General features: G+C 42.2%; 1 protein-coding gene across 5 annotated transcripts in view; it reads right to left on the bottom strand.

Moving 5' to 3' along the window:
* Window positions 1–24987, bottom strand: part of ptprga (protein tyrosine phosphatase receptor type Ga) — a 302814-nt gene that overhangs the window by 64275 nt on the left and 213552 nt on the right. For all 5 annotated transcript variants that reach the window (XM_030374883.1, XM_030374886.1, XM_030374885.1 and 2 more), the window contains exons 6-7: window positions 21481–21547; window positions 7401–7558 (exon numbers count right to left, since the gene is read on the bottom strand). In XM_030374883.1, coding sequence (XP_030230743.1) covers window positions 7401–7558; window positions 21481–21547 — 225 coding nt within the window. The remainder of the gene's footprint in view (window positions 1–7400; window positions 7559–21480; window positions 21548–24987) is intronic.

The raw sequence follows: 24987 nt of genomic DNA, 5'->3' as shown, positions 1-24987 counted from the left end.
TTTATCACACCCTTAGTGCCTTTTACACCAGACGCCTAGTGAGTAACCCAAGAAAACGTTGAGGAATGGCCACTGCAGAACTATTTAACATCCAAAAATGCTCACGCAATATTCAAACTACGTAGCCTTGTGGAGGTGATCTAATGCTCCGTCCTTTCACCAAATTATTCTATGTATTTAGAGGATTTACTTATAAGTCTATAAAGTTAGTTTGCCCCTAATGATGCAGCAAGAGGACTGTTCATTGAGGAACATAAACAGGTTTCTATATGCAACATGTACAGCACCATGGTTACTAGAACAAAGATACCTGATCCTGGTTGGTTAAACTGATTTGTTCGCTGGCTAGAGCAGTAAAAAAATTGACGAATAAAATAAATGTCTCTTCTCCGCAGGACGGAAATCGCGCTGCAAGTGTACAGCCCATTCAGCTTCATGATTTGGAATTATTTTGTTGATGTGGGAAAAAATCCCCTGGACTAATGGCGTTGAAAGTAGAAGGACCCTGAGGGGTGCTGTACTCTGGACCAACTGTCAAACACTAAAGTGATGGAGGCTTATGTTTGACAGAATGAAAGTCTGGATTGATTTCTTTGTTACAATTTGTTAAGCTGTTTTCTCTTTCTTATTCTTTGATACATAGTTCAATTAAAGAACATGGAGAGCCTTTTGTATATCTGTCTCAGCCTCTCACCCTCTCTCTCTCTCTCCCCCTCCCTCTCTCTCTCTCTCTATCCTCCTCTCCCTATCCCCCTTCTCTCTCTTCCTTGGGCTCATTCTCTACACTTTCTCCCCCTCTCTTCATCTCCCCTCATTTCCCTCTGATTCCATCTGCCCTCCGATGGATACGTTTTTCCATCCCCTCCATCCATCCCGTTTTGTCTTTTAGCTCAAGCCTTCAATTTATTTATTGTTTCAACACCAGCAGCACCACCCCCTCCTCCTCCACTGCTCTCTGTACCACTCAGAGAACGGGAGCAGCAGCAGCAGTGGTTCCCCCCACCCCCCCCCCACCAGCAGCCCTTGTAAGCTAACAGGCTGAGTGGCGGCTGTGCTGTGCCCTGCTGAGGGCTGTGGGCTACAGGGGTGACGTGGAGGACACCTCCCACAGGGCCGGCCGTCCACCCTCTCCTCCAGCGTTGTTTACCCGCGTCGTGACTCTGTCTCTGTGGGGTGGACGGGTTACTCTACATCAAACATGGAGGCACTGGGCAGGCCTGCTGGTCTGATGTGGTACAGTTTTCTCACTACGACGTCCCTTCAGATTGCTCTGAAGAATCATCTTCATCTGTTCGTTGAAGTACATTTCATTTTCTTGGTTTATTTGTTGGGTTACAGAGCGAGCCACACTATTGTCATGTGTCTTATTATTTTTGTATTCCTCACTATTATGCATAATTATCTACTCCCACAGTTTGAGGAATAAATACAAGACCCCAAACAAGAAATCTGCCATTTATCAGTGCAAAAACAAAGCATGGGAAAAAATAATGCAGACTTTTCTTTAACTAATATTTATAATATTATTATTTTATATTTTATAAGTGACCAAAAATGCTAAAATCAACATCTCCAAATCTGTACACCTTATAGTTCAATTAAAGAGGCATATGTAGACCGGAATTGAGGAGTTCACCAAAAAGTTTAATACCGCTTTGCCCACAGGGGGTGTTTATAACTCTTTGCCAGACCTAAATGGCCACCCCCCCCGCCCCGTTTTATAACAATTTCTGAAACTTGGAATCTGGATCTTATTTGACATGCTGAATCTTTTGCCTCGAGGAGACCTAAAAGGCCAGTCTTGATCGATTTTGCTGCAGCTAGAAAGTTTTAGAAATCATTGGTTATTTTGGATTTTAAATCTTAAAACATCTCTTAAGTCGGCGTCACACCGGGCCGAAAAATCGGCGTAGGTGAGACTTGAGAGGTCGGTGACATGAGCCTCATTGGTGTGAACGGTGAAAATGGCCATGTCGGCTTTCTTTTCAGCCATTTCAACATGTGTAATCGGCCATTAGAGTCGTTGGCCCAATCCCACAGTGAGCCCTGAGGACTAAGGACTAAGGACTCACAGACTTAATTGATCTCAGGTGCTATGTGAGCGAGTGTGTGAGGCCACATGGCCTCAGATAGGTGATTGTGACAGCACTTCACCAGTGCACGTGTAACCTTGACAACATTTAATGACAAAGATGTTGCTAACACATGCCGGTTTGGAAATTCTCATTTAGACATTTTTTTTATGTTTTTGTAAATGCAATTAAAACAATCGGCTACAGCAATTTATTAATATTAGAAAATATAATTTATACTTTTGAATACTTCAGTGTAACGGTATTCAATCCAACATTGTAATGGATTGAATAATTAAGGTGATTATTGGCCTACACATACTAATCATAAGTCAGAACGGGCTACATTTGGCTGAATTAAAAGTAGTAATATGAATAGCCGTTTGGGAGCCAAAAGAGCAGGCTCTTGTTGGTGAGCTGATCCAAATGATCTGGCTCACTAAAAAAAGGCAGAAATTCCTATCTGGTTACGCAGAATGGCGAAGTCACACCACTTCCGGTAGAGCCCATGGGACCTATGAGATTGAAAAATATGCATGAATATGTACTGAAACTCTCCACATGCCCCAACTTATAATGGTTTTCACCTCTTTTGATGCTTTTATACTCCCCTTGGAAAAAACCTAACATTATCAAACTTCTTCACGAAAATGTTTAGTTTTCTTTGCATGAAAAATTATCATTTAAAACCACAAACAACATATGTGTAATCCGGGGCAAATAAAGACTGGGACCAGAAAATAATTAATTTCTCTCCCTTGAAACCCATTCATATTTTTCAATCTCATAGGTCCCATGGGCTATACCGGAAGGGGAGTGACTTCGCCACAGAGAGTAGCGTTGTCTTGTTGTCTACCCTCCTAATTTCCGGATTCCCCTATGGTCTCCGTGGTAAACGTCACAATGCTTTGAACTGTATTTTAGGTGAAGTCTGCACTGATGCAGAGTCACGGAAAGGGCTCGGTAAGTTTGGAATCAAACCCTCACGCCCTTTGGAATTCGACATTGGGACAGCCCTAAAGCCCTAAATAATTTCACGAGAACGCACAATAAAGTCTGTGAGTCCGTGAGTACGGACACATTGGGATTGGGCCGTTCAGTCTTTACCATTCTGATTGGTGGAGGGCTAGCTTGACTAGCGAATCAGTGAAGCCCGGATGTGAGGATGGTAAACATACCAGCTAAAAATAAATTATAAATGTTGAACTATAAATCAATAAATCAATAAAAATGAATGTATAACGATAAAACGATAAACTAAATTCGGATAAACTATTTGGCCTGCTCTCAGTTGTATCCACAGCTTCACCCACTTAGTGCATCAAACTTTTCTCCTGATTTTCGGCTTACGTCTTTCTTCCAAAAGAAAAAGCGCGAGAGCTGACAAAGCCAGTATCTTCGTATCAACATCATCCATCGTTTGACAACAGTGACTGGTGATGACAGCGTGCTCTGTGTTTTGGTCTAGAGAGAGGACCAGTGGGGTATTCCACGAACGGAGGTTTAACAAACACAGAGTTAACGCTAAACTTTAGGTTGATTGACCCTGTGTCAACTAAACTAGAGCTGTCGGTTCCACCGCACGTGTTATGCATTAATTCAATGAACTGGAACTCTAGGTTCTCCCAGGTTCTCCTATGACGAGGAGAAGGACATTATCACAAGAATAGGGAACGCTAAAGCCTCTGCAACCCAGAGAACCAAAGCCTGGCAGCGGATCGCTGACCACGTAGGCCTATGCGTTAGTTACATGTCAAAAGCATGATCCTTAATATTTGAGCCATGAATCTATTCATTTCCCAGTTAAGCATTCTTAACGTTCCTACCACATAACCCTTTTCTTCTAAAAAATATGTACTCCGATGGCTCCCAAGCGGTCAGTCCAGAATTTAAATTGTCATACCATGTGTGTCACTCCTGCATTTAAATAAGACCTTTTTTTTAAGACAATCGTAAAAAGGCTGACAGTCGGCAGACTGGATCTGGCCCTCAGATTGTCTCCCCCGGTGGAGGAGCTGGCAATAGACATACATTCAGGGCGCCCTGGCATGGAGGGGGTACCTGTAGGTACCTCCTCAGAGAGTCAGGGGCCATGTGGGGCCATGTGGTTGAATGTAGGTTTTTCAGTTTTTCTTTTCTTTTTTTGTCTTCGAAGTAACACATGCAAACCGTGTCCGTGCCACAGCGCAAATGTTCCAAATGATTTTCTTTGGTAACAAGGTCGAAAACCTAAAAGGGACAATTCACCAACTTCACAGATCAAGATGGATTAGTGCTTGCAATGGAGCCGCCGGCTACGATCGAACATTCTCCAGTGGATGTAAGTCCGTTAGGACTATTTTATACTTTCTGTTGTAAGCGCCTCTCGGCATAGTACTCAGCCAATATTGCTCTTTGTACGATAGTAGGTCCTTGAAAATCTTGGTCCGGACGTGGATGGGTCATCTGAAAAGACTGAGATGTGCTCAGCATTTACAACATTATAGATAAAACTACCATTTGCAAATAACGGAGGGCTACGCAAATAGTCTGGAGTGAGCTGAGACCAGGTCCTCGATTGGTAGTTTTGACTATGTAAGGCTAGAGAAGGCTATTAAATATGTTAAAGATTTGCGCGAGAATCTATATCTCTCAAGCAAAAAGTCTTTCGGATATGCCAAGATGTCGAGCCGTGGTCTTATTAATCGCTCCCAGCGGATTGCACAAATAATTTGCGCTCCGATATCAACCTGCCTCTCATCAAAAGGTCATTCCATTGTGAACACATTATATCTGCGGTGAACGCGGGTTTAAATACCCAAAACCGGGTTATGTTCCAAACTTAACCTGCGTGAAACCTGCTCCGACCAGGTTTGATTCAGAGCATGTGTTTCTATAGTAACTAACATACCGTGTTCATTTTGGAACGGAAAACCTAGCGAAAACCTTACCGAAAACCCTGGGTTAACTTACCCGGTTATGTGATAAAACCGGCTTTGTGGAATACCCCACTGGAATTTCCGGTTTTTCGCGCCGCCTGTTGTTTTGGAGACATTAGGCTAAATCTCGCGCAAGCGCAGAATGTACGGCGTCGGCAGTCGGCTATAATCGTGTAGGTGTGTACATCTCATTCCGGTTGATCGAGTCGGCCAGATTAATAGCCCGACTTCATTTACCGACGCGAGTCGGGCAGTCGGCCCGGTGTGTCGCCGCCTTAACAGAACAATGTCACCGCACATTTCTTTATCTCTCTGATGTTTTATTTGTTCTGTGTTTTAGTTAAAGGTTGGGTATGGGATTTGCGAAACGCCAGCACATTTTGAAAATACACAACTCAAATGGTCCTACCCCCTCTTCTTCAACGCTGACTCTGACTCCACCAATTCCAAGTACATGGACGCGCAATCATGCACGAGCGAACAGATGCGTGAGAGTGAGCCATTAGCTAGTTAGCTATCTCCAGTAGCTATCGCAGGATAACAACAAACAGAAGCTTGCTCTGGGTCAAGAGCTTTGAGTACGTGCACGAAGGGGTCGTGCGGGGAGCGGGGGAGGGGGAGTGCAGTACGACCATTTGATTGACGTACTTACTGTCCAATGCCACTCGGTGGGTCTGGAAATCATTGGCTGAAGTTTTTCAAGCCCTGCCCGTTCCACAGATGATTGACTTTTTTAATTTTCATGTCAGTACTTCTAACTCAGTGGCTGTAAGTGGGTTATGATAAGGATTTCAAGTAATTTTGCAAAAATGGCCAAAAAAGAGAATTACATACCAAACCTTTAACTGTTGTGTGTTAGCATTTTTTGTATGTTTGTCTTTGAGCTGAAAAAAATCAACACCGCTCATCTTGGAAGAAGAGATATTGTGTCTCAATGGGAACTCAATGGGAACTTCCTGGTACTGGAACTTCCTGGTGCGTTGAGGTGTTTCTGAGCAAGATGTCTCATCCTGACTGCTCCTGACGAGCTGGCTGTCGCCCTGCGTGGTCGACACTGCCGTCGGTGTGTGAATGTGTGAATGAATGGTTGTAACCCGCTTTGAATAAAAGGTTCAAAATCCCCTAAATATAAATGTTAATGTAAATGTGATATGCGAATTAGCCACCATTATTAAACCAAACCCAAATCCGCTTAAGAGAAACCCAGAGGTCTAAAATGTGGTTTGCCCATCAAGGACCTCCCCTTAGCTAATGTGGTAAGTTTGTTTTGACAGGGTCAATTTAAATGACAACTGTTGCAGTTGCTCACCAAACTATTTTTACAAATCAAAGGGGAAAAAAAGCTGACTTCGACCATTTCGAAGGTGCACATCTCAGGGTTGTCAAAGTTGGTGAACGTATGGAATCCGCATTTAAGCAGGTCTCAAAATAGCAAAAGGACCTCTTCGGTGACAGGGGACGAGGAAGACTTGTGATTGTCGATTAATGACAAGTCTGCTTCAAAGTCCCCCTGGGACTCAAAACTCGGCCTTGCTCATTAGCCTTGCTAGCATTAGCATGTCAGCATGCTCACAGAATAGGGTACTGGCAGTGGGCTGTCAGAGAGCTCCTCAGATCATTCCCAGGGCTCAGCCTTCACAGTGGCTGAACAACATTCAGAGAGGCACACGTTTATATGAAGGAATAAGTATCATTAACTGACTTGTCTGATAAAGGACCTCGCACACTCTAACCTTTTCTCTTGATTAAAGCTTCTCATTTTGATGAAAGTTAGAAAGAATAATATAAAACAACCATGTTTGGCTGTACAATAAATACAATCAACATCTAAATGTAGGAGCCTGCCTGACTACATGCTCAGAATGGAGCAAAAGAGATGTGTTATGTGTCCCATGTATCCCAAAAAGGACTCATATCAAATTAACCTTCCTGTCCAGAGATCGACCCTAAACTCTGTTCGACCTTGAGTCCTCCTGTTCCCGCTCAACAATGAGCATTTAAATAAACAGCTGCTCTGCCTTTGTCGCCGTTCTCTGTGATTGATGCGCAATGCAATTACCACTAATATAGTACCATTTATAATAGAACAAAACAACTCAGCTTGTCAACAAACGTTTTCTGTTTGTTGTTGGATTTCCCTCGATTGGATACTTTCAAAATCAAGCCACCTGTAGATATATAAAATGTGCATATAGAAATGCACATGCATACCTGATCTTCTGTATGCTATTTTATTTTATTAAAACATCTATTCCAATATGTTTTTGTACGTATATCCGCACATATCTTTTTCAGGTATTTGTATTCATTTTCATTTCCTTCTTTCTATTATTCAGGGCATCTCATTCCCCCGGGGACGGACAGAGATCCTGTGCTCTCCAGCGGGTGGGGGGGGGGGGGGGGGTCTCACCTGCTTGTAGGAGACGTAGACAGGCCTGCTGAAGAGGATCCACTCCACCACCTTGCTGCAGGGCGGCGTGGTCAGGGAGCCCGTGTAGCGGTAGTAGCTGCCCAGAGAGGCCGGCAGCAGCTCCTTCAGCACAAAGGGCTCCAGGAAGGTCTCCTTCTCTGTAGGGGGGGGGGGAGAGGATAAAAGCTATCACAATTACCAACATTCAAAATCAATAAAACACAGCACAGATTAATCCAAGGTGACCGCGGGAACTGGAAGCCACCCAGGCCCTATTGCTTTAGCGCCATCAGGTTCCAGTAATGGACACCGTTTTAGCTTTTCCCCTTTGCTCATTCCGGGCCCGGCGACTGGCAGACACCACCAATGCATTAGAGACCTCCAATTAAACCTTAAACTGTTACCTCACACCAAATAACCAACATAGCAACAGCAGGTTGCCAAGGCCGGGCTAAGCACATAAGAACTAAGGGTTTGCACTCACAACAAATAGCCCAACAAAGCCCGCTGGAAAGAATAAGGTTCCTTTTTGAGCGATGTTATAATTGATTGCATAGGACAAAAAAAACACAGTGCTGGCTTATAGCAATTGGTCTTCTCTTTCAACTCTACAGATCCGCTCCTGCGAGTGTTAAATCTGCGATTCCTTGCAATACTGTTCAAGGGACTAACAGTCTGTTTAGCCATGGTAAAATGAGAAGAATCAAGGGTGAACTTTAGGTTGGTCCCTATGGCCAGACCCCCCGCTGAACAGTGGGCGGTGATCATGTGAAACACTCCAGGGTTTCTGCAATATGCAAGAGGAGTAGCTGTTGTTAAGGCTAAAATAATCTGGAGTGATGTCTCCTACCGAACCATCTTGTCTCAGCTCGGTGTGAATATACACAGATGGCTCATACAAAGCACACACAAATATAGTTACATGGACAAAAACAACTACCCACCTTTACATATCACGAGACTGATGTATGACTCAAAAATATACAAGGTTTAATTTAATCTCCTGGCACAATTGATTTAACTTCTTGATAAGGTAAGATAGTCTTTGTTTTACTGCAGTCGATTTCTAGTTCAAATACAAATACCATATTGCATACATACAGTCCAGATAACGGCTGTAACCCATACACAGGCACACAAACAGTGTCTTGAGAGTTCACATTAATACACGGGTACCAACAGAACTGTCAACATAAATTTCATGGAGGTCTTCCTCATTTAGACTGTTTCTACTATTATTTCTCATAGCAAAGAAATACAAGACGCAACAGAAGCGAAGGACATGGCTAGGCACCGGAAGTCAGAAAACATTAATAATGATTCTAAACAAACATTAAGTCACACCTTTTCAAAGTTGAAATAACGCATTGGGCCCTATTTTAACGGTCTGAAACGCAAGTGAGAAGCGCAAAACGGAAGTAGCTTTGTGGGCGGGTCATCGCCGCTGTTGCTATTATACCGGCGGATAAATGACTCTTGCGCCCGACGCAAATCTAAAAAAGGTTACCCCGAAGTAGCCTAATTACCCGTAGGTGTGGTTTGGGCGTAACGTGAAATAAACCAATGAGAGTGCCATCTCCCATCCCCTTTAAGAGACATGAGCGCATTTGAACTTGACAAGAGTTCTAGTATTGTAGCCTATACATTATCGTTATCGACTTGTGTTCCTAATATGCATGTTTTCCCCCGTTAATGTACATTGCCATGGACTGTATTATGCGTCACGTGTTTAGTTTGCGTTAGTTTAAACAGATAGGGGCACACACGCGCACCTGCATTCATTCATTATTTTTAACTCGCGGTAAAACAATGTTTTCTCACGATCAAATAGGCTACTCATAAATCCTAAAAGTTATGGCCTTGTACACGATGTCTGTGTCAAGAAAATATGTGTTTTCTGTACGTGTTTGCAGATGCATTAATTAAAATACATCTTATTACCGATGTATCGGCTGTTCTTTCCCAAATAATTTAACCAATGTTTATCATTTACCGTAAAACAAGATTTTTTTTTGGAAGGCTGGGATATAGCCTACTTTGCCCGAGATAATTATTGTTATCATCATTATTTTACCGCATGGCATATCTTACTACAGTGTTCATTCATGCAGCCCCTTTGGAAAAAAATTTTTTGCACAATCCACATCATCATCATAATATTTCAATTAGGCAAATCGTTTGCATATATGTAAAGTGTATAGCTTACTGGTGTGTAAACTTATGTTGCAGTTACGACCTGCCATAGTACGTCAAAATAGCAAAACAAACTGCGCTATCCGCTAATGCACTTAGACCAGGTCAGTTGCGCAACTGCCTTATCGATCTGTAAGATAGCACAATGTGTCATTTGCGCTGGAACACACCTCTGCCTTTCAACGACACGCCTCTCAGGGCGCAAGTTTAGTGGCGCACGCTTGCTGCGGGTGAGAATCGGCTTTGCGCCGGGTGCAGACTGGCAAAGATACATGCTTCGGTGTAGAAAGTAAATTGCGCTGGATGCAAGATAGGGCCCATTGTATCTAGATGTCTGGGTTCAGACATCACCGCGCTCATTTTGCATTAACCAAAGCTGCTAGTGTTGTTTGTAACAGAAAAACCAGAGTGCTGTCTACAGATGTTCAGTGCTCCCTTTTGTTTGGCGGGTGAACTGACCTCCGTCTAGAGCCAAGGACATATTTCCAAGGGTTATTTTTCCAATGGCCGACGGGCTATTTGTACTATAAGTATTTGCAGTGAATTGCATATTTCACAAACGATTGGATTCGTAAAGTTGTAATTAATAAGTTGTGTTCATACTTAATATCTTATTAAGTTGTAATATATTCAAATATAAATTAAATCCCAATTTTCAGTCTATTTGTTGTGAACAGTGCAAAATACTTACTGGGCCCTATCTTTTGTCCAGCGCAATTGACTTTCTACACCAAAGCATGTATCTTTGCTAGTCTGCATCCGGCGTAAAGCTGATTTTCCCCCGCAGCAAACCTGCGCCACTAAACTTGCGCCCTAAGTGGCGTGTCGGCGAAAAGAAGAGGCGTGTTTTGGCACAAATGCTACATGGTGCTATCTTACAGATCGATAAAGCAGTTGCGCAACTGACCAACAAATACCTGGTCTAAGTACACTAGCGGATAACGCAGTTGGTGTTACTATTCTGACGTACAATGGCAGGTCGGACCTGCAGCCCCGGGGCTGAAAAGGAGTCCTACTCCGGCCCTGAAATAGACCCAAAGCTGCGGCACCAGGAACGTACATCATATGTGTTTTCTTTGCCGTATTTCTGAAGTTGTAGAAGAAAACGCTATTCCATGTGTGAATTAGGCCATATTATTTGGCCATAAACTGCCATTTGAAGTTTGAAATTCATGTGGTCAAGCATCTTTCTCATCGGAGACTGCAAACGCGCTGTCAAAAAATCTATTTGTCAGGTTCAAATGCGCTCATGGCTCTTAAAGGGGATGGGAGATGACACTCTCATTGGTTTATTTCACGTTACGCCCAAACCACACCTACGGGTAATTAGGCTACTTCAGGGCAACCCTTTTTAGATTTGCATCGGGCGCAAGAGCCGGTACGGGCGTATACCGCTCGTATCGGGCGGTATACCGCCGGTATAATAGCAACAGCATCGGGCGTATACCGCCGGTATAATAGCAACAGCGGCAGAGCCCCGCCCACAAAGCTATTTCCGTTTTGCGCTTCTCATTTGCGTTTCAGACCAATAAAATAGGGCCCACTGTGTCGCAAATTAATGTGTGAATAACTGCACACATTTTAAAACCGTGTCTCAGACTTGCACATCTTTTCTGTGAATAGAAATACCAACATATGATGTTAACAAATCTGTAAAAAAAATGTTCAGACTACACTCACAATCCTTTAGAGGGAAATGTACCGCAGTGTATTTCACCTCCTGGCTAAACAGCCAAGCCGACCAGTTGGCCCGAATGGAGCTTTAAGGATTCTGTCGCAATGAGGAAAGGTCAAGGTAAAAGTGTTCCGAACATACAGGGTGTCCAACATTCGTTGCGTTGTTACAGTAAAACTCAGACATGTAAGAGGTCATGATCATGTTCATCACCATAACTACCCTGCTGGTGCCTGTCATGTCATGCAAGCAGACAACGATTACGTCCCAATATCCAATGGAATGAAACCAGTGTGAAAATGTGAAAAGAGAGCGTTGGAAATGAACCGATCAATTGGTGACTGGAAAGCAGAAGACGGTAGTGACAGTATGGGGACAGAAGGAGCCGACATGAAACACAACGGCCATGGTATAAAGAGGTTAGATTGTGCGGGCATTGTGGCAAGACAACAAAGTCAGAAGACAGCATTGGGTGCCCCAGCGTTAAAAGATGTATTGCCAATCAAGACTTTTACAGTGGCAAGCCTATGGGAGTTTAAAGGCAAAGCAAGGACCATGAATTAGAGGTCCCATGACCACCAGGTGTGGTGTGATTAGCAGTTACAAGCCGTTTTGGAAATCTGCCCCTTATGACACAGGTGGTCACAGCTAATCACATCACACCTGGTGGCATGTCAAGGGACCTTTAATGGACTTGTAGCATGTGTGCTGGTGGCTCGGACTGGGGGGGGGTCATTCCCTGGGGGACATGTTGTCTGTAACAAGGAGGTAGCGCTATAGAGGGTGTTTCAGCACTGGGCTGGACTGTGCTTCTGTTGCCTTAGGCCCCGTCCACACAAAGCCGATTTCATGGCGAAACCGCAAAGGTCTTGTACGTTTCGGCCTTCCGTCCACACGAAACCGGCGAATCCGCTGACCGAAACCGTAAACTTCTGAAACCACCCTCGAAGGTGGTTTCAAATCTACCTGGTTTCGTTTTGGATTTGTGTGGACGCCTGAAACCGACTGAAACGCCTAAACCATGACGTCATCGCCCCACCCCTCGACCCTCTAGCCAATGACTGTTAAGCCCGCGGAGTCTCAGAACTCACAACAACAAAGTTTTCTGTTGAAGAAGCAGCTCCCCTTATTTGGCCTGGAATGAGTACTACAGCGTTTCTACAGATCTACCCAGTTTCGCTTGACTCCGTCTTTACGGAGATACTCCGAAACCGGATAGATTGAAACCGTAACGGTTTCGCCTGTTTCGGCTTCGTGTGGACGGGGCCTTATAGTCGGGGCTACTTGAAATTCTTGCAGGTGTAGATACACGCACGCACACACACACCAGACAATATTTGTGTGTTGAATGTTTTAAGGGATTTCTTTATTGGAATTCTTTGGATAAATATTCGACATCATACAAATCCTCACTCCACAATTCAAAAACACATATGATTTAAAGTTGTGAATTGAATAATGCAAGAGGACTTTCCCTTCAGTTTTCCTTGATTCACTTGTATTGTATGCATGTAATATCTTAAGATTGGTGGACGAATATCATTATATGAAGGTCAACTAAATGCAAGTCATCTTTCACATCACAACAAATTTAACTTCAGAGGAATTTGGGGATATTACCACACTTTCTATTAATAATTAAAAACAATCAGCAACAAAAAAACAACAACAACATAATTCTGAAAAGAATTGTTCAAATGTCCCATGGCATGAAAATCTCACTTTATGAGGTTTTCTAACATCAATATGAGTTCCCCTAGCCTGCCTATGGCCCCCCAGTGGCTAAAATATGCGTTTGGTGTATAACGAGCACTAGCTGTTCTGCTCGCCTTTGAAGAAAACAGAGGCTTAAAGTGGAAATGAAGCAATGAGAACTGTGACCATTTTTTGGTTGCTTTTTCATTTTTGAAAATACATGGATTTTCATTCAACTTGAAATTCAAGTAGTTTCACTGGAAAATGACATGTTGATAACGACTTTCGCAACTAGGGCGCGGCCATGTTTTAAAAATGCAGGCGCTACGTCATCAGAATGGTTAGCGCTTTCAAATAAACATGTCAAATCTTGGAAGAAGAACAGGGGGGTCATTTTGTATTGCCCCTGGCTGTTCAAACAAATATTATCGGGTAAAAGAGTGGTAAAATAGTTCATTTCCATGTCATTCCTGTCAAAAAGCCTAAACTGCTCCAAAGATGGTTAGCTGCATTGAAACGCCTCAGCCGCCGAATGGGATCAGGGCAGAGAGTATGTAGCGACCACTTTATAGAGGCTTATTACATTGAAGAGGGAGCTTTTGCTGTCCCACCAATCGCCTGAAACCAGATGCTGTGCCAACAATTTTTAATTTTAGTGGCTATAGTGCTGGAGACACTGACAGACCTGTCAAATCGGACCCGGGCGCTGCTCTTGAGCAGAGAAAGAGCGCAGAAACGCGCTTGCCAGGCAGAGGAACGAGAGGTAAACTTAGCTTCTAGTACTAGAGAGACAGAGAAATTAGTACACTCACTGTATGAAGATTGTCTTGTTTGCAGACGAGCTCGCTCCATACTCTTGATAATTTCTAATCCATCGCCAAAATAATCCATTGATTTCGGAAATAATCCATTTGCAAACACCGTCGGTTGCACTATTTTCGCATACTCATGTGCACACCCAAATGGCACGACAATTACATGTATCATGAAATGAACGAACTGTAAGGCAGCGTGGTAGCCCAGCTGCTGCACCCGTGTACTACTTTTCATAGCTGTAAACAACATCCTGTGGACGGGCAGAGCCAGGAGATGTCAGTTATTATCACCTCCACCATATATATATATATATATATATATATATATATAATGTGCAATATATATCCATTTTGTTGATGCAGTAAGCTACCAGTAGCCGCGTTTACATGGACACATGTGTTCCGCATAGATTTCTATGCGGAACAGAAAATGATCATGTATACGCCTCATTCGGAATACAATTATCTTTTCGGCATAGATTCTATGCCGAATAGAAGAGGTGGTGTAGTCCGTTTTAATCGCCATGTACACACTTATTCCGAATAGATTGGGGTTTAACTTAGAGCAGCCGCAGTAGTTCGCAATTGGTCCACTGAGCTCCGTCGGTACTTTTAAGCCCACCAAACTTCACCGCTGTCAAGGAAAGTGGATTTATTGCCTGATTCACGTCGTTGTTGTCACTCCGTAAAAGTAGTCCGGTAAGCGTGTCCGGTTGCGATGGAACATGGGTGTTTATTAATGACGTGTTCACGTATTGTAGTGTTCGCGCGCGTCCGAGATAATTGTAAATGAGTAGGCTACTACTAGTATTTTTGCAGGCTGAACGTTACAATACTTCTTAACTTAGAGAGATGGCAGCTGCAGTAGTTCGCAATTGGACCTTCGAGGATTCCTGGTCACTAAATTCCCGTAAGACCACTCTCTCCCACCAGTCTTGGCTGCGGACTCGCATCCAAATTCCTCTTGTTTGCGGCGAATCTTAGGGTAATATATAATAATACGTTGCTGCGCTGTCCTCCTCCTTCTTAATTGAAGGAGCAGGCAGAGAAAAGCTCTCTCCTGCTGTGCTTTCATTAAAATCAAATTTAAAATCCCCATTATGTCGCCGCCGGTCCAGAGATGTGTCAGGTGTGCGCGAGAGACATAACGGACACTTTTGTTACTGCCATGTATACAGTACATTCAGACAGATCTATGCCGCATAGAAATCTATGCGGATCAGATGTGCCATGTAAACGCGGCTAGTGAGGCTATGAACCGCTATGTAAACAACATAGAATGTTTCCAACCATTCTCGTGACGTCATCGTATTCTGAAAACAAAGATGGCGGCGCACAGGCTGAAAACATTATAATTGATGCAACTTGTTTGTGCTTTATTCTGAATAATGGGTCATATTTCCGACTTTAATTGTATTTATGGTATATTGAAATATTTAACTAGTGCTATAGACATCGGTTTATTTGATTGCTTCCTTTCCACTTTAAGCGCGCAGATTTGGAATGTGGTCCCATATGTCGTCATCAAGGATCAAAGCTCCTCCCCTTTCTCTGCCTTGCCCGCCCAGAGAATTTGACCCGCCAATGAGACACGGCCGTGCGAGCGCCACGTGTGTGTTTGTGTGATCGCACACACTGTAACGCAAGTGTTTGCTGTCGGTTCTTTGACGTCTCTTGTATTTCCACAACAAGACTGTAGCGGGGGTTATCTCCGCCATGGTTGAGAAGGAATTGGGGGAAAGGAACTTTGGCTTTGACTCGCTGAAGTACATGAACTGCGACATGCCGCCGGTTGCCGCGAGGCACCACCGCTGCGAAGCACCACCGCCCAGCAGCGGGCAGCCGGCAGCAGGCAGCGCGCGGTTCAGTCTACTTCAGATTGATGTGGAAGTGGAAGAACCAGAGATGTCGAAGAACGACAAAGTCGTTTGTGATTCATAATGTCGTCTACCGTGGTAAGGTTGGTTTTATATTGGACGTTGAATATTCGACACATTCGAAAAATCTATTTAGCACTGGCTTTGATGTACGAATTTGTGTCTAACTAACTTAGATGTGTTATTACAAGGCCTGTCTATGTAAAGCAAAAAATGTTTTACAAAAAAAACATCTTTTGATTTTATATCATTTTTAATGTTGATAAACGCTTTAAAACGATTATGTACTATTACTATTTACTTACCCTTTTCAAAACACAGAGGGTGAACTCAGCTAACTGCCCTACACATAACACAAAGCTTATTCTCTAAAAAAAAAACACCCTTTCATCTTATATAATTTTTTTATGTTAAATGCTATAAATCTATTATGCGGCTTGACCTTTTGACCTACCCATATCAAAACACATCTGGTGAACCCATCTAACTGCCCCACACATAACACAAAGCTTATATTTTCCAAAAACCCACCTTTTGATTTTATACTATTTTTTTAATGTTAAAAAAGGCTATAAATCTATTATGCGGCTTGACCTTTTGACCTACCCATATCAAAACACATCTGGTGAACCCATCTAACTTCCCCACACATAACACAAAGCCTATTTATTCCAAAAACCCACCTTTTGATTTTATACTATTTCTTTAATGTTAAAAAAGGCCATAAATCTATTATGCGGCTTGACCTTTTGACCTACCCATATCAAAACACATCTGGTGAACTCAGCTAACTGCCCCACACATAAAACAAAGCTTATTTTCTTGATTTTATATATATTTTTTACTCTCAGAAAAAGGCTGCATAATAGATTTATAGCTTTTTCTGAGTAAAAAATATAAAATCAAAGGGTAGGTATTTTGAGAAAACAATCTTTGTGTTATGTGTGGGGCAGTTGGCTGAGTTCACCAGATGTGTTTTGATATGGGTAGGTCAAAAGGTCAAGCCGCATAATAGATTTATAGCCTTTTTTAACATTAAAAAAATTGTATAAAATCAAAAGGTGGGTTTTTGGAAAAAATAAGCTTTATGTTATGTGTGGGGCAGTTAGATGGGTTCATCACACGTGTTTTGATATGGGTAGGTCAAAAGGTCAAGCCGCATAATAGATTTATAGCTTTCTCTGAGAGTAAAAAATATATATAAAATCAAAGGGTAGGTGTTTTGAGAAAATAAGCTTTGTGTTATGTATGGGGCAGTTAGCTGAGTTCACCAGATGAGTTTTGATATGGGTAGGTCAAAAGGTCAAGCCGCATAATAGATTTATGGCCTTTTTTAACATTAAAAAAATTGTATAAATCAAAAAGTGGGTTTTTGGAAATAATAAGCTTTGTGTTATGTGTGGGGAAGTTAGCTGAGTTCACCAGATGTGTTTTCATATGGGTAGGTCAAAAGGTCAAGCCGCATAATAGATTTATAGCTTTTTCTGAGAGTAAAAAATATATATAAAATCAAAGGGTAGGTGTTTTGAGAAAATAAGCTTTGTTTTATGTGTGGGGCAGTTAGCTGAGTTCACCAGATTTGTTTTGATATGGGTAGGTCAAAAGGTCAAGCTGCATAATAGATTATAGCCTTTTTTAACATTAAAAAAATAGTATAAAATCAAAAGGTGGGATTTTGGAAAAAAATAAGCTTTGTGTTATGTGTGGGGCAGTTAGATGGGTTCACCAGATGTGTTTTGATATGGGTAGGTCAAAAGGTCAAGCCGCATAATAGATTTATAGCCTTTAACATTAACAAAATAGTATAAAATGAAAAGGTGGGATTTTTGAAAAATATAAGCTTTGTGTTATGTGTGGGGAAGTTAGATGGGTTCACCAGATGTGTTTTGATATGGGTAGGTCAAAAGGTCAAGCCGCATAATAGATTTATAGCTTTTTCTTAGAGTAAAAAAAATCTATAAAATCAAAGGGTAAGTGTTTTGAGAAAATAAGCTTTGTGTTATGTGTGGGGCAGTTAGTTGATTACACCAGATGTGTTTTGATATGGGTAGGTTAAAAGGTCAAGCCGCATAATAGATTTATAGCTTTTTCTGAGTAAAAAATATATATAAAATCAAAGGGTAGGTATTTTGAGAAAATAAGCTTTGTTTTATGTGTGGGGCAGTTAGATGGGTTCACGAGATGTGTTTTGATATGGGTAGGTCAAAAGGTCAAGCCGCATAATAGATTTATAGCTTTTTCTGAGAGTAAAAAATATATATAAAATCAATGGGTAGGTGTTTTGAGAAAATAAGCTTTGTGTTATGTGTGGGGCAGTTAGTTGATTACACCAGATGTGTTTTGATATGGGTAGGTCAAAAGGTCAAGCCGCATAATAGATTTATAGCTTTTTCTGAGTAAAAAATATATATAAAATCAAAGGGTAGGTATTTTGAGAAAATAAGCTTTGTTTTATGTGTGGGGCAGTTAGATGGGTTCACCAGATGTGTTTTGATATGGGTAGGTCAAAAGGTCAAGCCGCATAATAGATTTATAGCTTTTTCTGAGAGTAAAAAATATATATAAAATCAAAGGGTAGGTGTTTTGAGAAAATAAGCTTTGTGTTATGTGTGGGGCAGTTAGCTGAGTTCACCAGATGTGTTTTGATATGTGTAGGTCAAAAGGTCAAGACGCATAATAGATTTATAGCCTTTTTTAACATTAATTTGTTTTATAAAATCAAATGGTGTTTTTTTTTTTAAAGAAATAAGCTTTGTTTTACATAGGTAGGCCTTGTATTAACACATCCAAGTTGGTTTGACACAAATTCGTCCATCGAAGCCAGTGCTAAATAGATTTTTCGAATGTGTCGAATATCCAACGTCCAATATAAAACTAACTTTACCACGGTATATCGTCTGGAGGCGCACACAGCTTTTGGCCGTGATAATATGTATTATATGATATAGATATCTATGTATTATATGATATTATTTAGATATAGAGCTCCAGGAATGTAACCCAAGTGTTGTACATTTCCTTGTTATTTGAATAACCGTTCTGCTTTTGGTGTTATGGCGCATAACACGTAGGACTCTCGTCTCTGGTATTTCTACAACAAGACTCGTAGTGGGGGTTATCTCGCTTTGTTGGCTTTGACTCCCTCAAGAACATGAACTACGACATGGAGGAGAAAGGGATTGTTGGCCGCGAATGTATCCCTTTCTCCTCCATGTCGCGGTTCAGTCTACTTCAGATTGATGTGGACGTGGAAGGACCACGAACGTCGGAGAACCCAACGCGGTCGTTTGAGATTCATAATATCGGCTCACACAGCTTTTGTCCATGATAATATGTATGATATGATATAGATATCAATGTATAATATGATATTATTTAGATATAGAGCTCCAGGACTCCCGTGTGTTCTAGAATATTTACAGAACACGGCTAAAAGCTGTGTGCGCCTCGCCATTGCGTTACATCCACTGTGAACAGAGCGCATGGTACCGTGGCTGCAAGTTGCTCAGGGCCACACCCCCACCCTCCTCCTTAACCCGCCTCCCTCCTCCTCATTTGCATTATAGCTACAGACACCAAAACAGCGCATTTGGGGGAAGCTCAATGTGCGACTGGCTCGGAGTGGCTGTAACTCTACACCACGGCTGAATTTCGGGAACGTCTTTGAATGCTGTGTTAGTTGCCCACTAATACCTATATTAAAGCATCCATAAAATAGCATTTCATGGGACATTTAATTGCAAAATAATTTATTCAACAATAACAGACCAACTGAGTTCCCTGAAAGTAAACTATTTATGAAACCTCACAAGGCTGGGAAATCATTATTTCATTATTTCTTGCTACAGGCATGGAGACCCAATAACAGAGTTAATGTATTGTCAGCCAGGCTGCTAGCACTTAATGCAGTATCAGCTTATTCCGACACACAAATTAAAATGTTTTTATAGAGCTGATGCCTGTGGCCAGGAATAATTTCACTTAGTTCTTCCACTGTTCATTTTAGTTTCCCCCCCAAAGCAGTACACTTCCTCTGGTTTAAGTGCTTGAATTAATGTTTTTTTTTTTTTATTAAAAATGAACTTATACTTGTACAAGGAAGAATATTATCTACATCTGGAAGTTGTGTAATATAAAGGACTTTCTTTTTATGTACAAAGGAAGAATGTTGACTTTCAAATATTGTGATCGAAATGGAGGAATTCATATAAGTTTTACTAGAGTTCAGCTAAATCAAATTTTGCACATAATCACATTCACACACTCACACACCCACTAACACACACTGGTCCCGGCTGTGCGGTGTGGGCAAACTGTCACCCTAGTAACTGGTAGTGATATTTAAATATGTATTGACTTTGATGTTCACATCTTTGCGGTGGGGGCAGAGACAGACCCCTTGGGCCTCGTTTCATCTTCTGGCCATTTGGGCTGGTTTGTATTTCCGTACATTAAACCTCTTTACATCACCAGGCGTGTTCATATTATCTAAATTAACATTGCAACATATTATGGGGCTGGGGCTTCTGTCTGGGGTTGCATGTCCAGCCCCGGGCAGGGTGCATGCTGGGAGTGTGTTTAGACGCTCAACAAGTGGTCCAATCCAACATTGGCAGCGGGCGTGGGGTGCCTCAAGCCCTCAGTGGACCTGAGTGGGTCTCTGGGGCCACGTGAGTGATGACCGCCTAGCGCTCCTGAGAGGCAGACTGGGGAGGCTGAGAGCCTACGCCTCAGTTTTTCAAAGGACAATGCCAGTGGAACAGCATGAAAAGTCACTGTGAAGCTCTTGCTGCTGGGACAAGAAGGTCTGAGGGTTAGAGAAGCACCGCTGGACAGACATATGTTCAGGATAGCATGGATGTTGTCAGACCTGCTTGGCTCCTACTTCTGAATTCAGGGCACTGTATAGGCCTTTCACACATGAACCCAAGAGGAACTCTGGAGAATCAGGTCCGGAGACGAGCAGGAGTGGCCTTTTCATACAGCCGGAGATAAGCCGCATCAGACATGTTCACATCCTGGAGATAGTCCAGAGGAGTAGGTGACACAGAAAGTATGCAGCGGAAGACGCAGTGTTTTGTATCCTCACTCTCAACAAAAGAGTGATAGGAACATAGAAAGAAGATTGGAACGCCAAATAGAGGAAAGAAGAGGAGAGTAGGAAGCAGCTCCTCTCGTGCTCCCGGCTTCACGCCCGTCTTATGATGGGAACTTCATCAACCGGTCAGCAATACATCAGCACTAGTCAGCAACACGTCAGCAACACATCAACTTACTGGTTGTAAATCCTCGATCCTTCAGACTGGAGACCAGGGGCTGGTGGATTTAACTCCGGAGTGAAGGATTCTGACATTTTTGTTCACACAGCCCCAGCGGGGATTAGGCGGAGGAGTTCAGGCTTTCGGTGCGTGTCAAAAGAGCCTATTACTGTGATTCTAACATTACAGTGATACAGGCAACTTGGATATTTTACTATCCCATTGGCCATAATTTCTGGCAACGTCTTTTGATGAGGTAAAACGATCCATGAAATAAACATTCCCTTGAACTCCTAAAGAGACAATAAACACATGTGTGTGCATGTGTGTATGTGTTTGTGTGTGTGTGTGTGTGTGTGTGTGTGTGTGTGTGTGTGTGTGTGTGTGTGTGTGTGTGTGTGTGTTTGAATGTGTATGTATTTTTGTGTATGTATGTGTGTGCGTGTGCGTGCGTGCGTGCGTGCGTGTGTGTGTGTGTATGATTGTGTGTATGTGTGCGTGTATGTGTATGCGTGTGTGTGGTAACAGGTTGCGATGTCCCCGGGCGGTGCCCAGCAGGGTACTGACCGTGATGGACCACGCCCCTCAGCCCGTGGATGACGGGGTCCACCGCGGGGTTATCCCTCCCGCCGACCTGAGGAGGAGAGAGCAGAAACAAGGAGTAAGAGGGTGTGTTTCTCTCACCCACCATGACCCTATACTCACTGGATTGTTCAGCACGTCTGAACCACTCTCCTGTTGAGTCACATCTTACATCACATAGATCGGGACAGTTTCAGTATAACTATATTACAGCCCCCAGCAGTAAGGCTGTGCATTAATCAGTTTTTGTAATAACACAGTTTAAAAGAACGGTGTCAGGTAATGCCGTTATTTTTTCAGTAACGGGGTAATCCAACTAATTACTGTTTCCTTCGGTACAGCGCCGTTACCGTTACTGAACGTTAAATGCGGTGCGTTACTATGAATTAATAAATAATGATAAACTGCGTAATCCAAACGCACCCCTGGCTCCACACACAAACTGCTAGTGAGGAAACCGGGTGGGTAAAACAACGAGATAAGCAATTATGATTGGCTAAGGCTAAGTCATGTTTCATGGTAGTCAATCAGAGCCAGTGTTTTTAAACACAAGCCAGGACATGCGCACCACACAAACACACACACACACACACACACACACAAACACACACACACACACACACACACACACACACACACACACACACACACACACACACACACACACACACACACACACACAAACACACACACACACACACACACTTTGATTAGATTTAATTTGCCATAGAGTTAATCACACTTTAAATGTTGTTTAACTGTTTACTCTTGTTACAAAGATAATACTTGAAGTGCAGGACAATATTTTTTAAAGCAACGTTCCCAACACTGGCGTTAACAGAATGTGTTGAAAGAGCCAATGTTGCCTAGCCTGGCTCCGCCCGCCTAAGTACTTCCGCTCAATTTGAATTTCCCTTCAGTACTAGGTCTGGACCTGCTGTATGTAATTTGGTTTTCTGGGGCCGCCACAGCGGCGCCGCGGATTTCCCTTTCGTATGGTCGTTGCCATCTGAAAGGGTCGATGCCCGACGATGACGTATTGCGTCAAAACACACCGCGTACATCACAGCGTGGTAACTATGGTTACTATGATGACACAAAGACTGGCTATGATGGCAGACACAAACGGAATGAAAGAACTTATAGAGTCGGCAATTCAAGATATAAATACAAAATATTCGTACAATACAACAACGATTAACGATAATTATGTTCTTGCGTCTTTTTGCGAAATTTTAAATCCTTCTGGCTTGTGAAGGTTATTTGGCAATTGGGGCATTTATTTGGCTCTGCCAACCCTGTGTCCCTGTCCTCCCGCTCTTGTTGGGCTTTGTCTTTCCAATCCTATAAATATATATATCAAAAATCAAGGTTTGCCTTTGCATTTGTTGCCTTTTCTACAATACTGAATTTCTCTCTCAAGACACATACATACACCAACATCAATTTACTTCATATCTTACTTGTGAATCTATTATTATTATTATTATTATTACATTACACTTAGCTGACGCTTTTATCCACTTACAACCCTCTGATGTTAAGTCCACCTTAAACATTAGGCCACGGCTGCCTAATGCATGTGACAATAAGCTTATACTTATACGTGTCCATTTCATTATTTATTAAGAAATTATGGTAGCAGCTAGTGCATACAGAACCTTGCGTACTTCCGAGGGCAAGTTTTTCCACATTCTCCCAGTCACTTTGGAAACGTGTCCAATGTCTGCTTCATTTCCCCCGTTTCCAAGCTCTTTTATGACATCGGACTGTTAAACATATCAATGGCAAACGGTGTTACATGGCAACCATTCATATGGAGGGAATATGTTTCTTGGCGGAAGAATGATTATCTATGAATATATCGTTACATTTTTCGTTGCTGTGCCTTTGTTTAATGAAATCTTGCTAGATCAACGTAGTAACCGTTTAAGAAAAGCAATAAGCCACTCGAGTCTGTGCTTTGTACTGTATAATAAATCCCCTTAGCTGTTCGATTAGCCTACAGTATAAAGCACGGCCTCTCGGGGCTTATTGCTTAAATATAATATAATACATACAATAATACATATAATAATACAATATGATGCTAAATTATACCGCAACTGCCTGGAAAAATGTATTCCATCCTGTCGGCTTTTTAATGGATTCTTTCTGACCGACCTTACGTCGTGACGTCAGGAGCGACGTTGAATGGCATCGACCCTTTCAGATGGCAACGACCGTTTACGAAAGGGAAATCTGCAGCGGCGCCAAATCAGCGAACAGAGGGCGTGTCTGAGAACAATGAAGATGGCGTGTTGTCAACGTTTAGACCCAGCTTCGAAAGTTGACTGCATACTTCATCTCTGGCCTTACTATAAAATATTGATTTACAATGTGCAATTTTTCCCTGATAAATTAAATTCGACAAACAAAACCTGCAGCTGTCGTTGACGGACATTTTCGTGCAGACGCGCAAGGTGTTTGGTTTGTGTACAACCTGTGCGTGATTCCGGTGATTCCCGGCGCATGACATGCGTCACAACCAAACGTTAGCGATTGGTTATGGCAGATCCAGAGTGGCACTGGGCAGATCCAATCATTTTAAACTTCAACAGACACCCGCCTTCAAGTGAGTTAACGTTTGTCAATTGATTAGGTCCAGACTCCCTGTACAAATGAAATGAAATGAAGTGAAGTACGAGAGTCTGGTAGAACCAGGCTAAATGTTGCCCCTGTGCTTTGGGAATATATCTGTCCCTTTCATGGCATCATCATTAGTTAGAGATTATTATATATATATATATATATATATATATATATATATATATATATATATATATATAGAGATATATATATAGATATATATGTATATATATATATATATATATATATATAGATATAGATATAGATATAGATATAGATATATATGTATATTGAAATGGTGCTCATAAATTAGGTTGTGTGGTGAGCTAGCATCCCAACCTGTATATCGTTGCCATTCCAAAGCAGGTTCCATGAGATGGGATTGATCTGCTCTGGATGTGAACGACAGTGATCGGCCAATATAAAACCAAAACCGTCATTTAACTGTACCATTTGTTTTACTTCCATTAGATGCAGTGGAATGCATCCATCTTTTTTGTTGGTGCTAAATACTTAAACGGTTAGTACATTGATCATAAGACTGATTACCACCTTCCATCCATATCTAACTGGTGTTCTTTAGAAAGTGTTTGTAAGTCTAGTGTTGCTTCTCTGATTTAGGCCTATTTTACTTGCATTTGTGAAAGTATTCCATGATGTGGCACCTTCAAATGCGACAAATCTATGCACGTTCAGAACACAAGGCCAACTACGGCAATAAGAAAAACAGAGAAAGAAACAAAGGACATACGGACTGGAGGCCAATCTGCTGTAATTAGGAGGAGCTGCCAGTCCACCACAATACAGCCACCCTGGTACAGGTGTTTTAATTAGGCCTTCTTCTCATGCATCACGGCCCTGAGA

This window comes from Gadus morhua, chromosome 13 (assembly GCF_902167405.1).
Source record: "Gadus morhua chromosome 13, gadMor3.0, whole genome shotgun sequence".
NCBI classification, from domain to species: domain Eukaryota; kingdom Metazoa; phylum Chordata; class Actinopteri; order Gadiformes; family Gadidae; genus Gadus; species Gadus morhua.
This window is presented reverse-complemented; position numbering and strand designations above follow the sequence as displayed.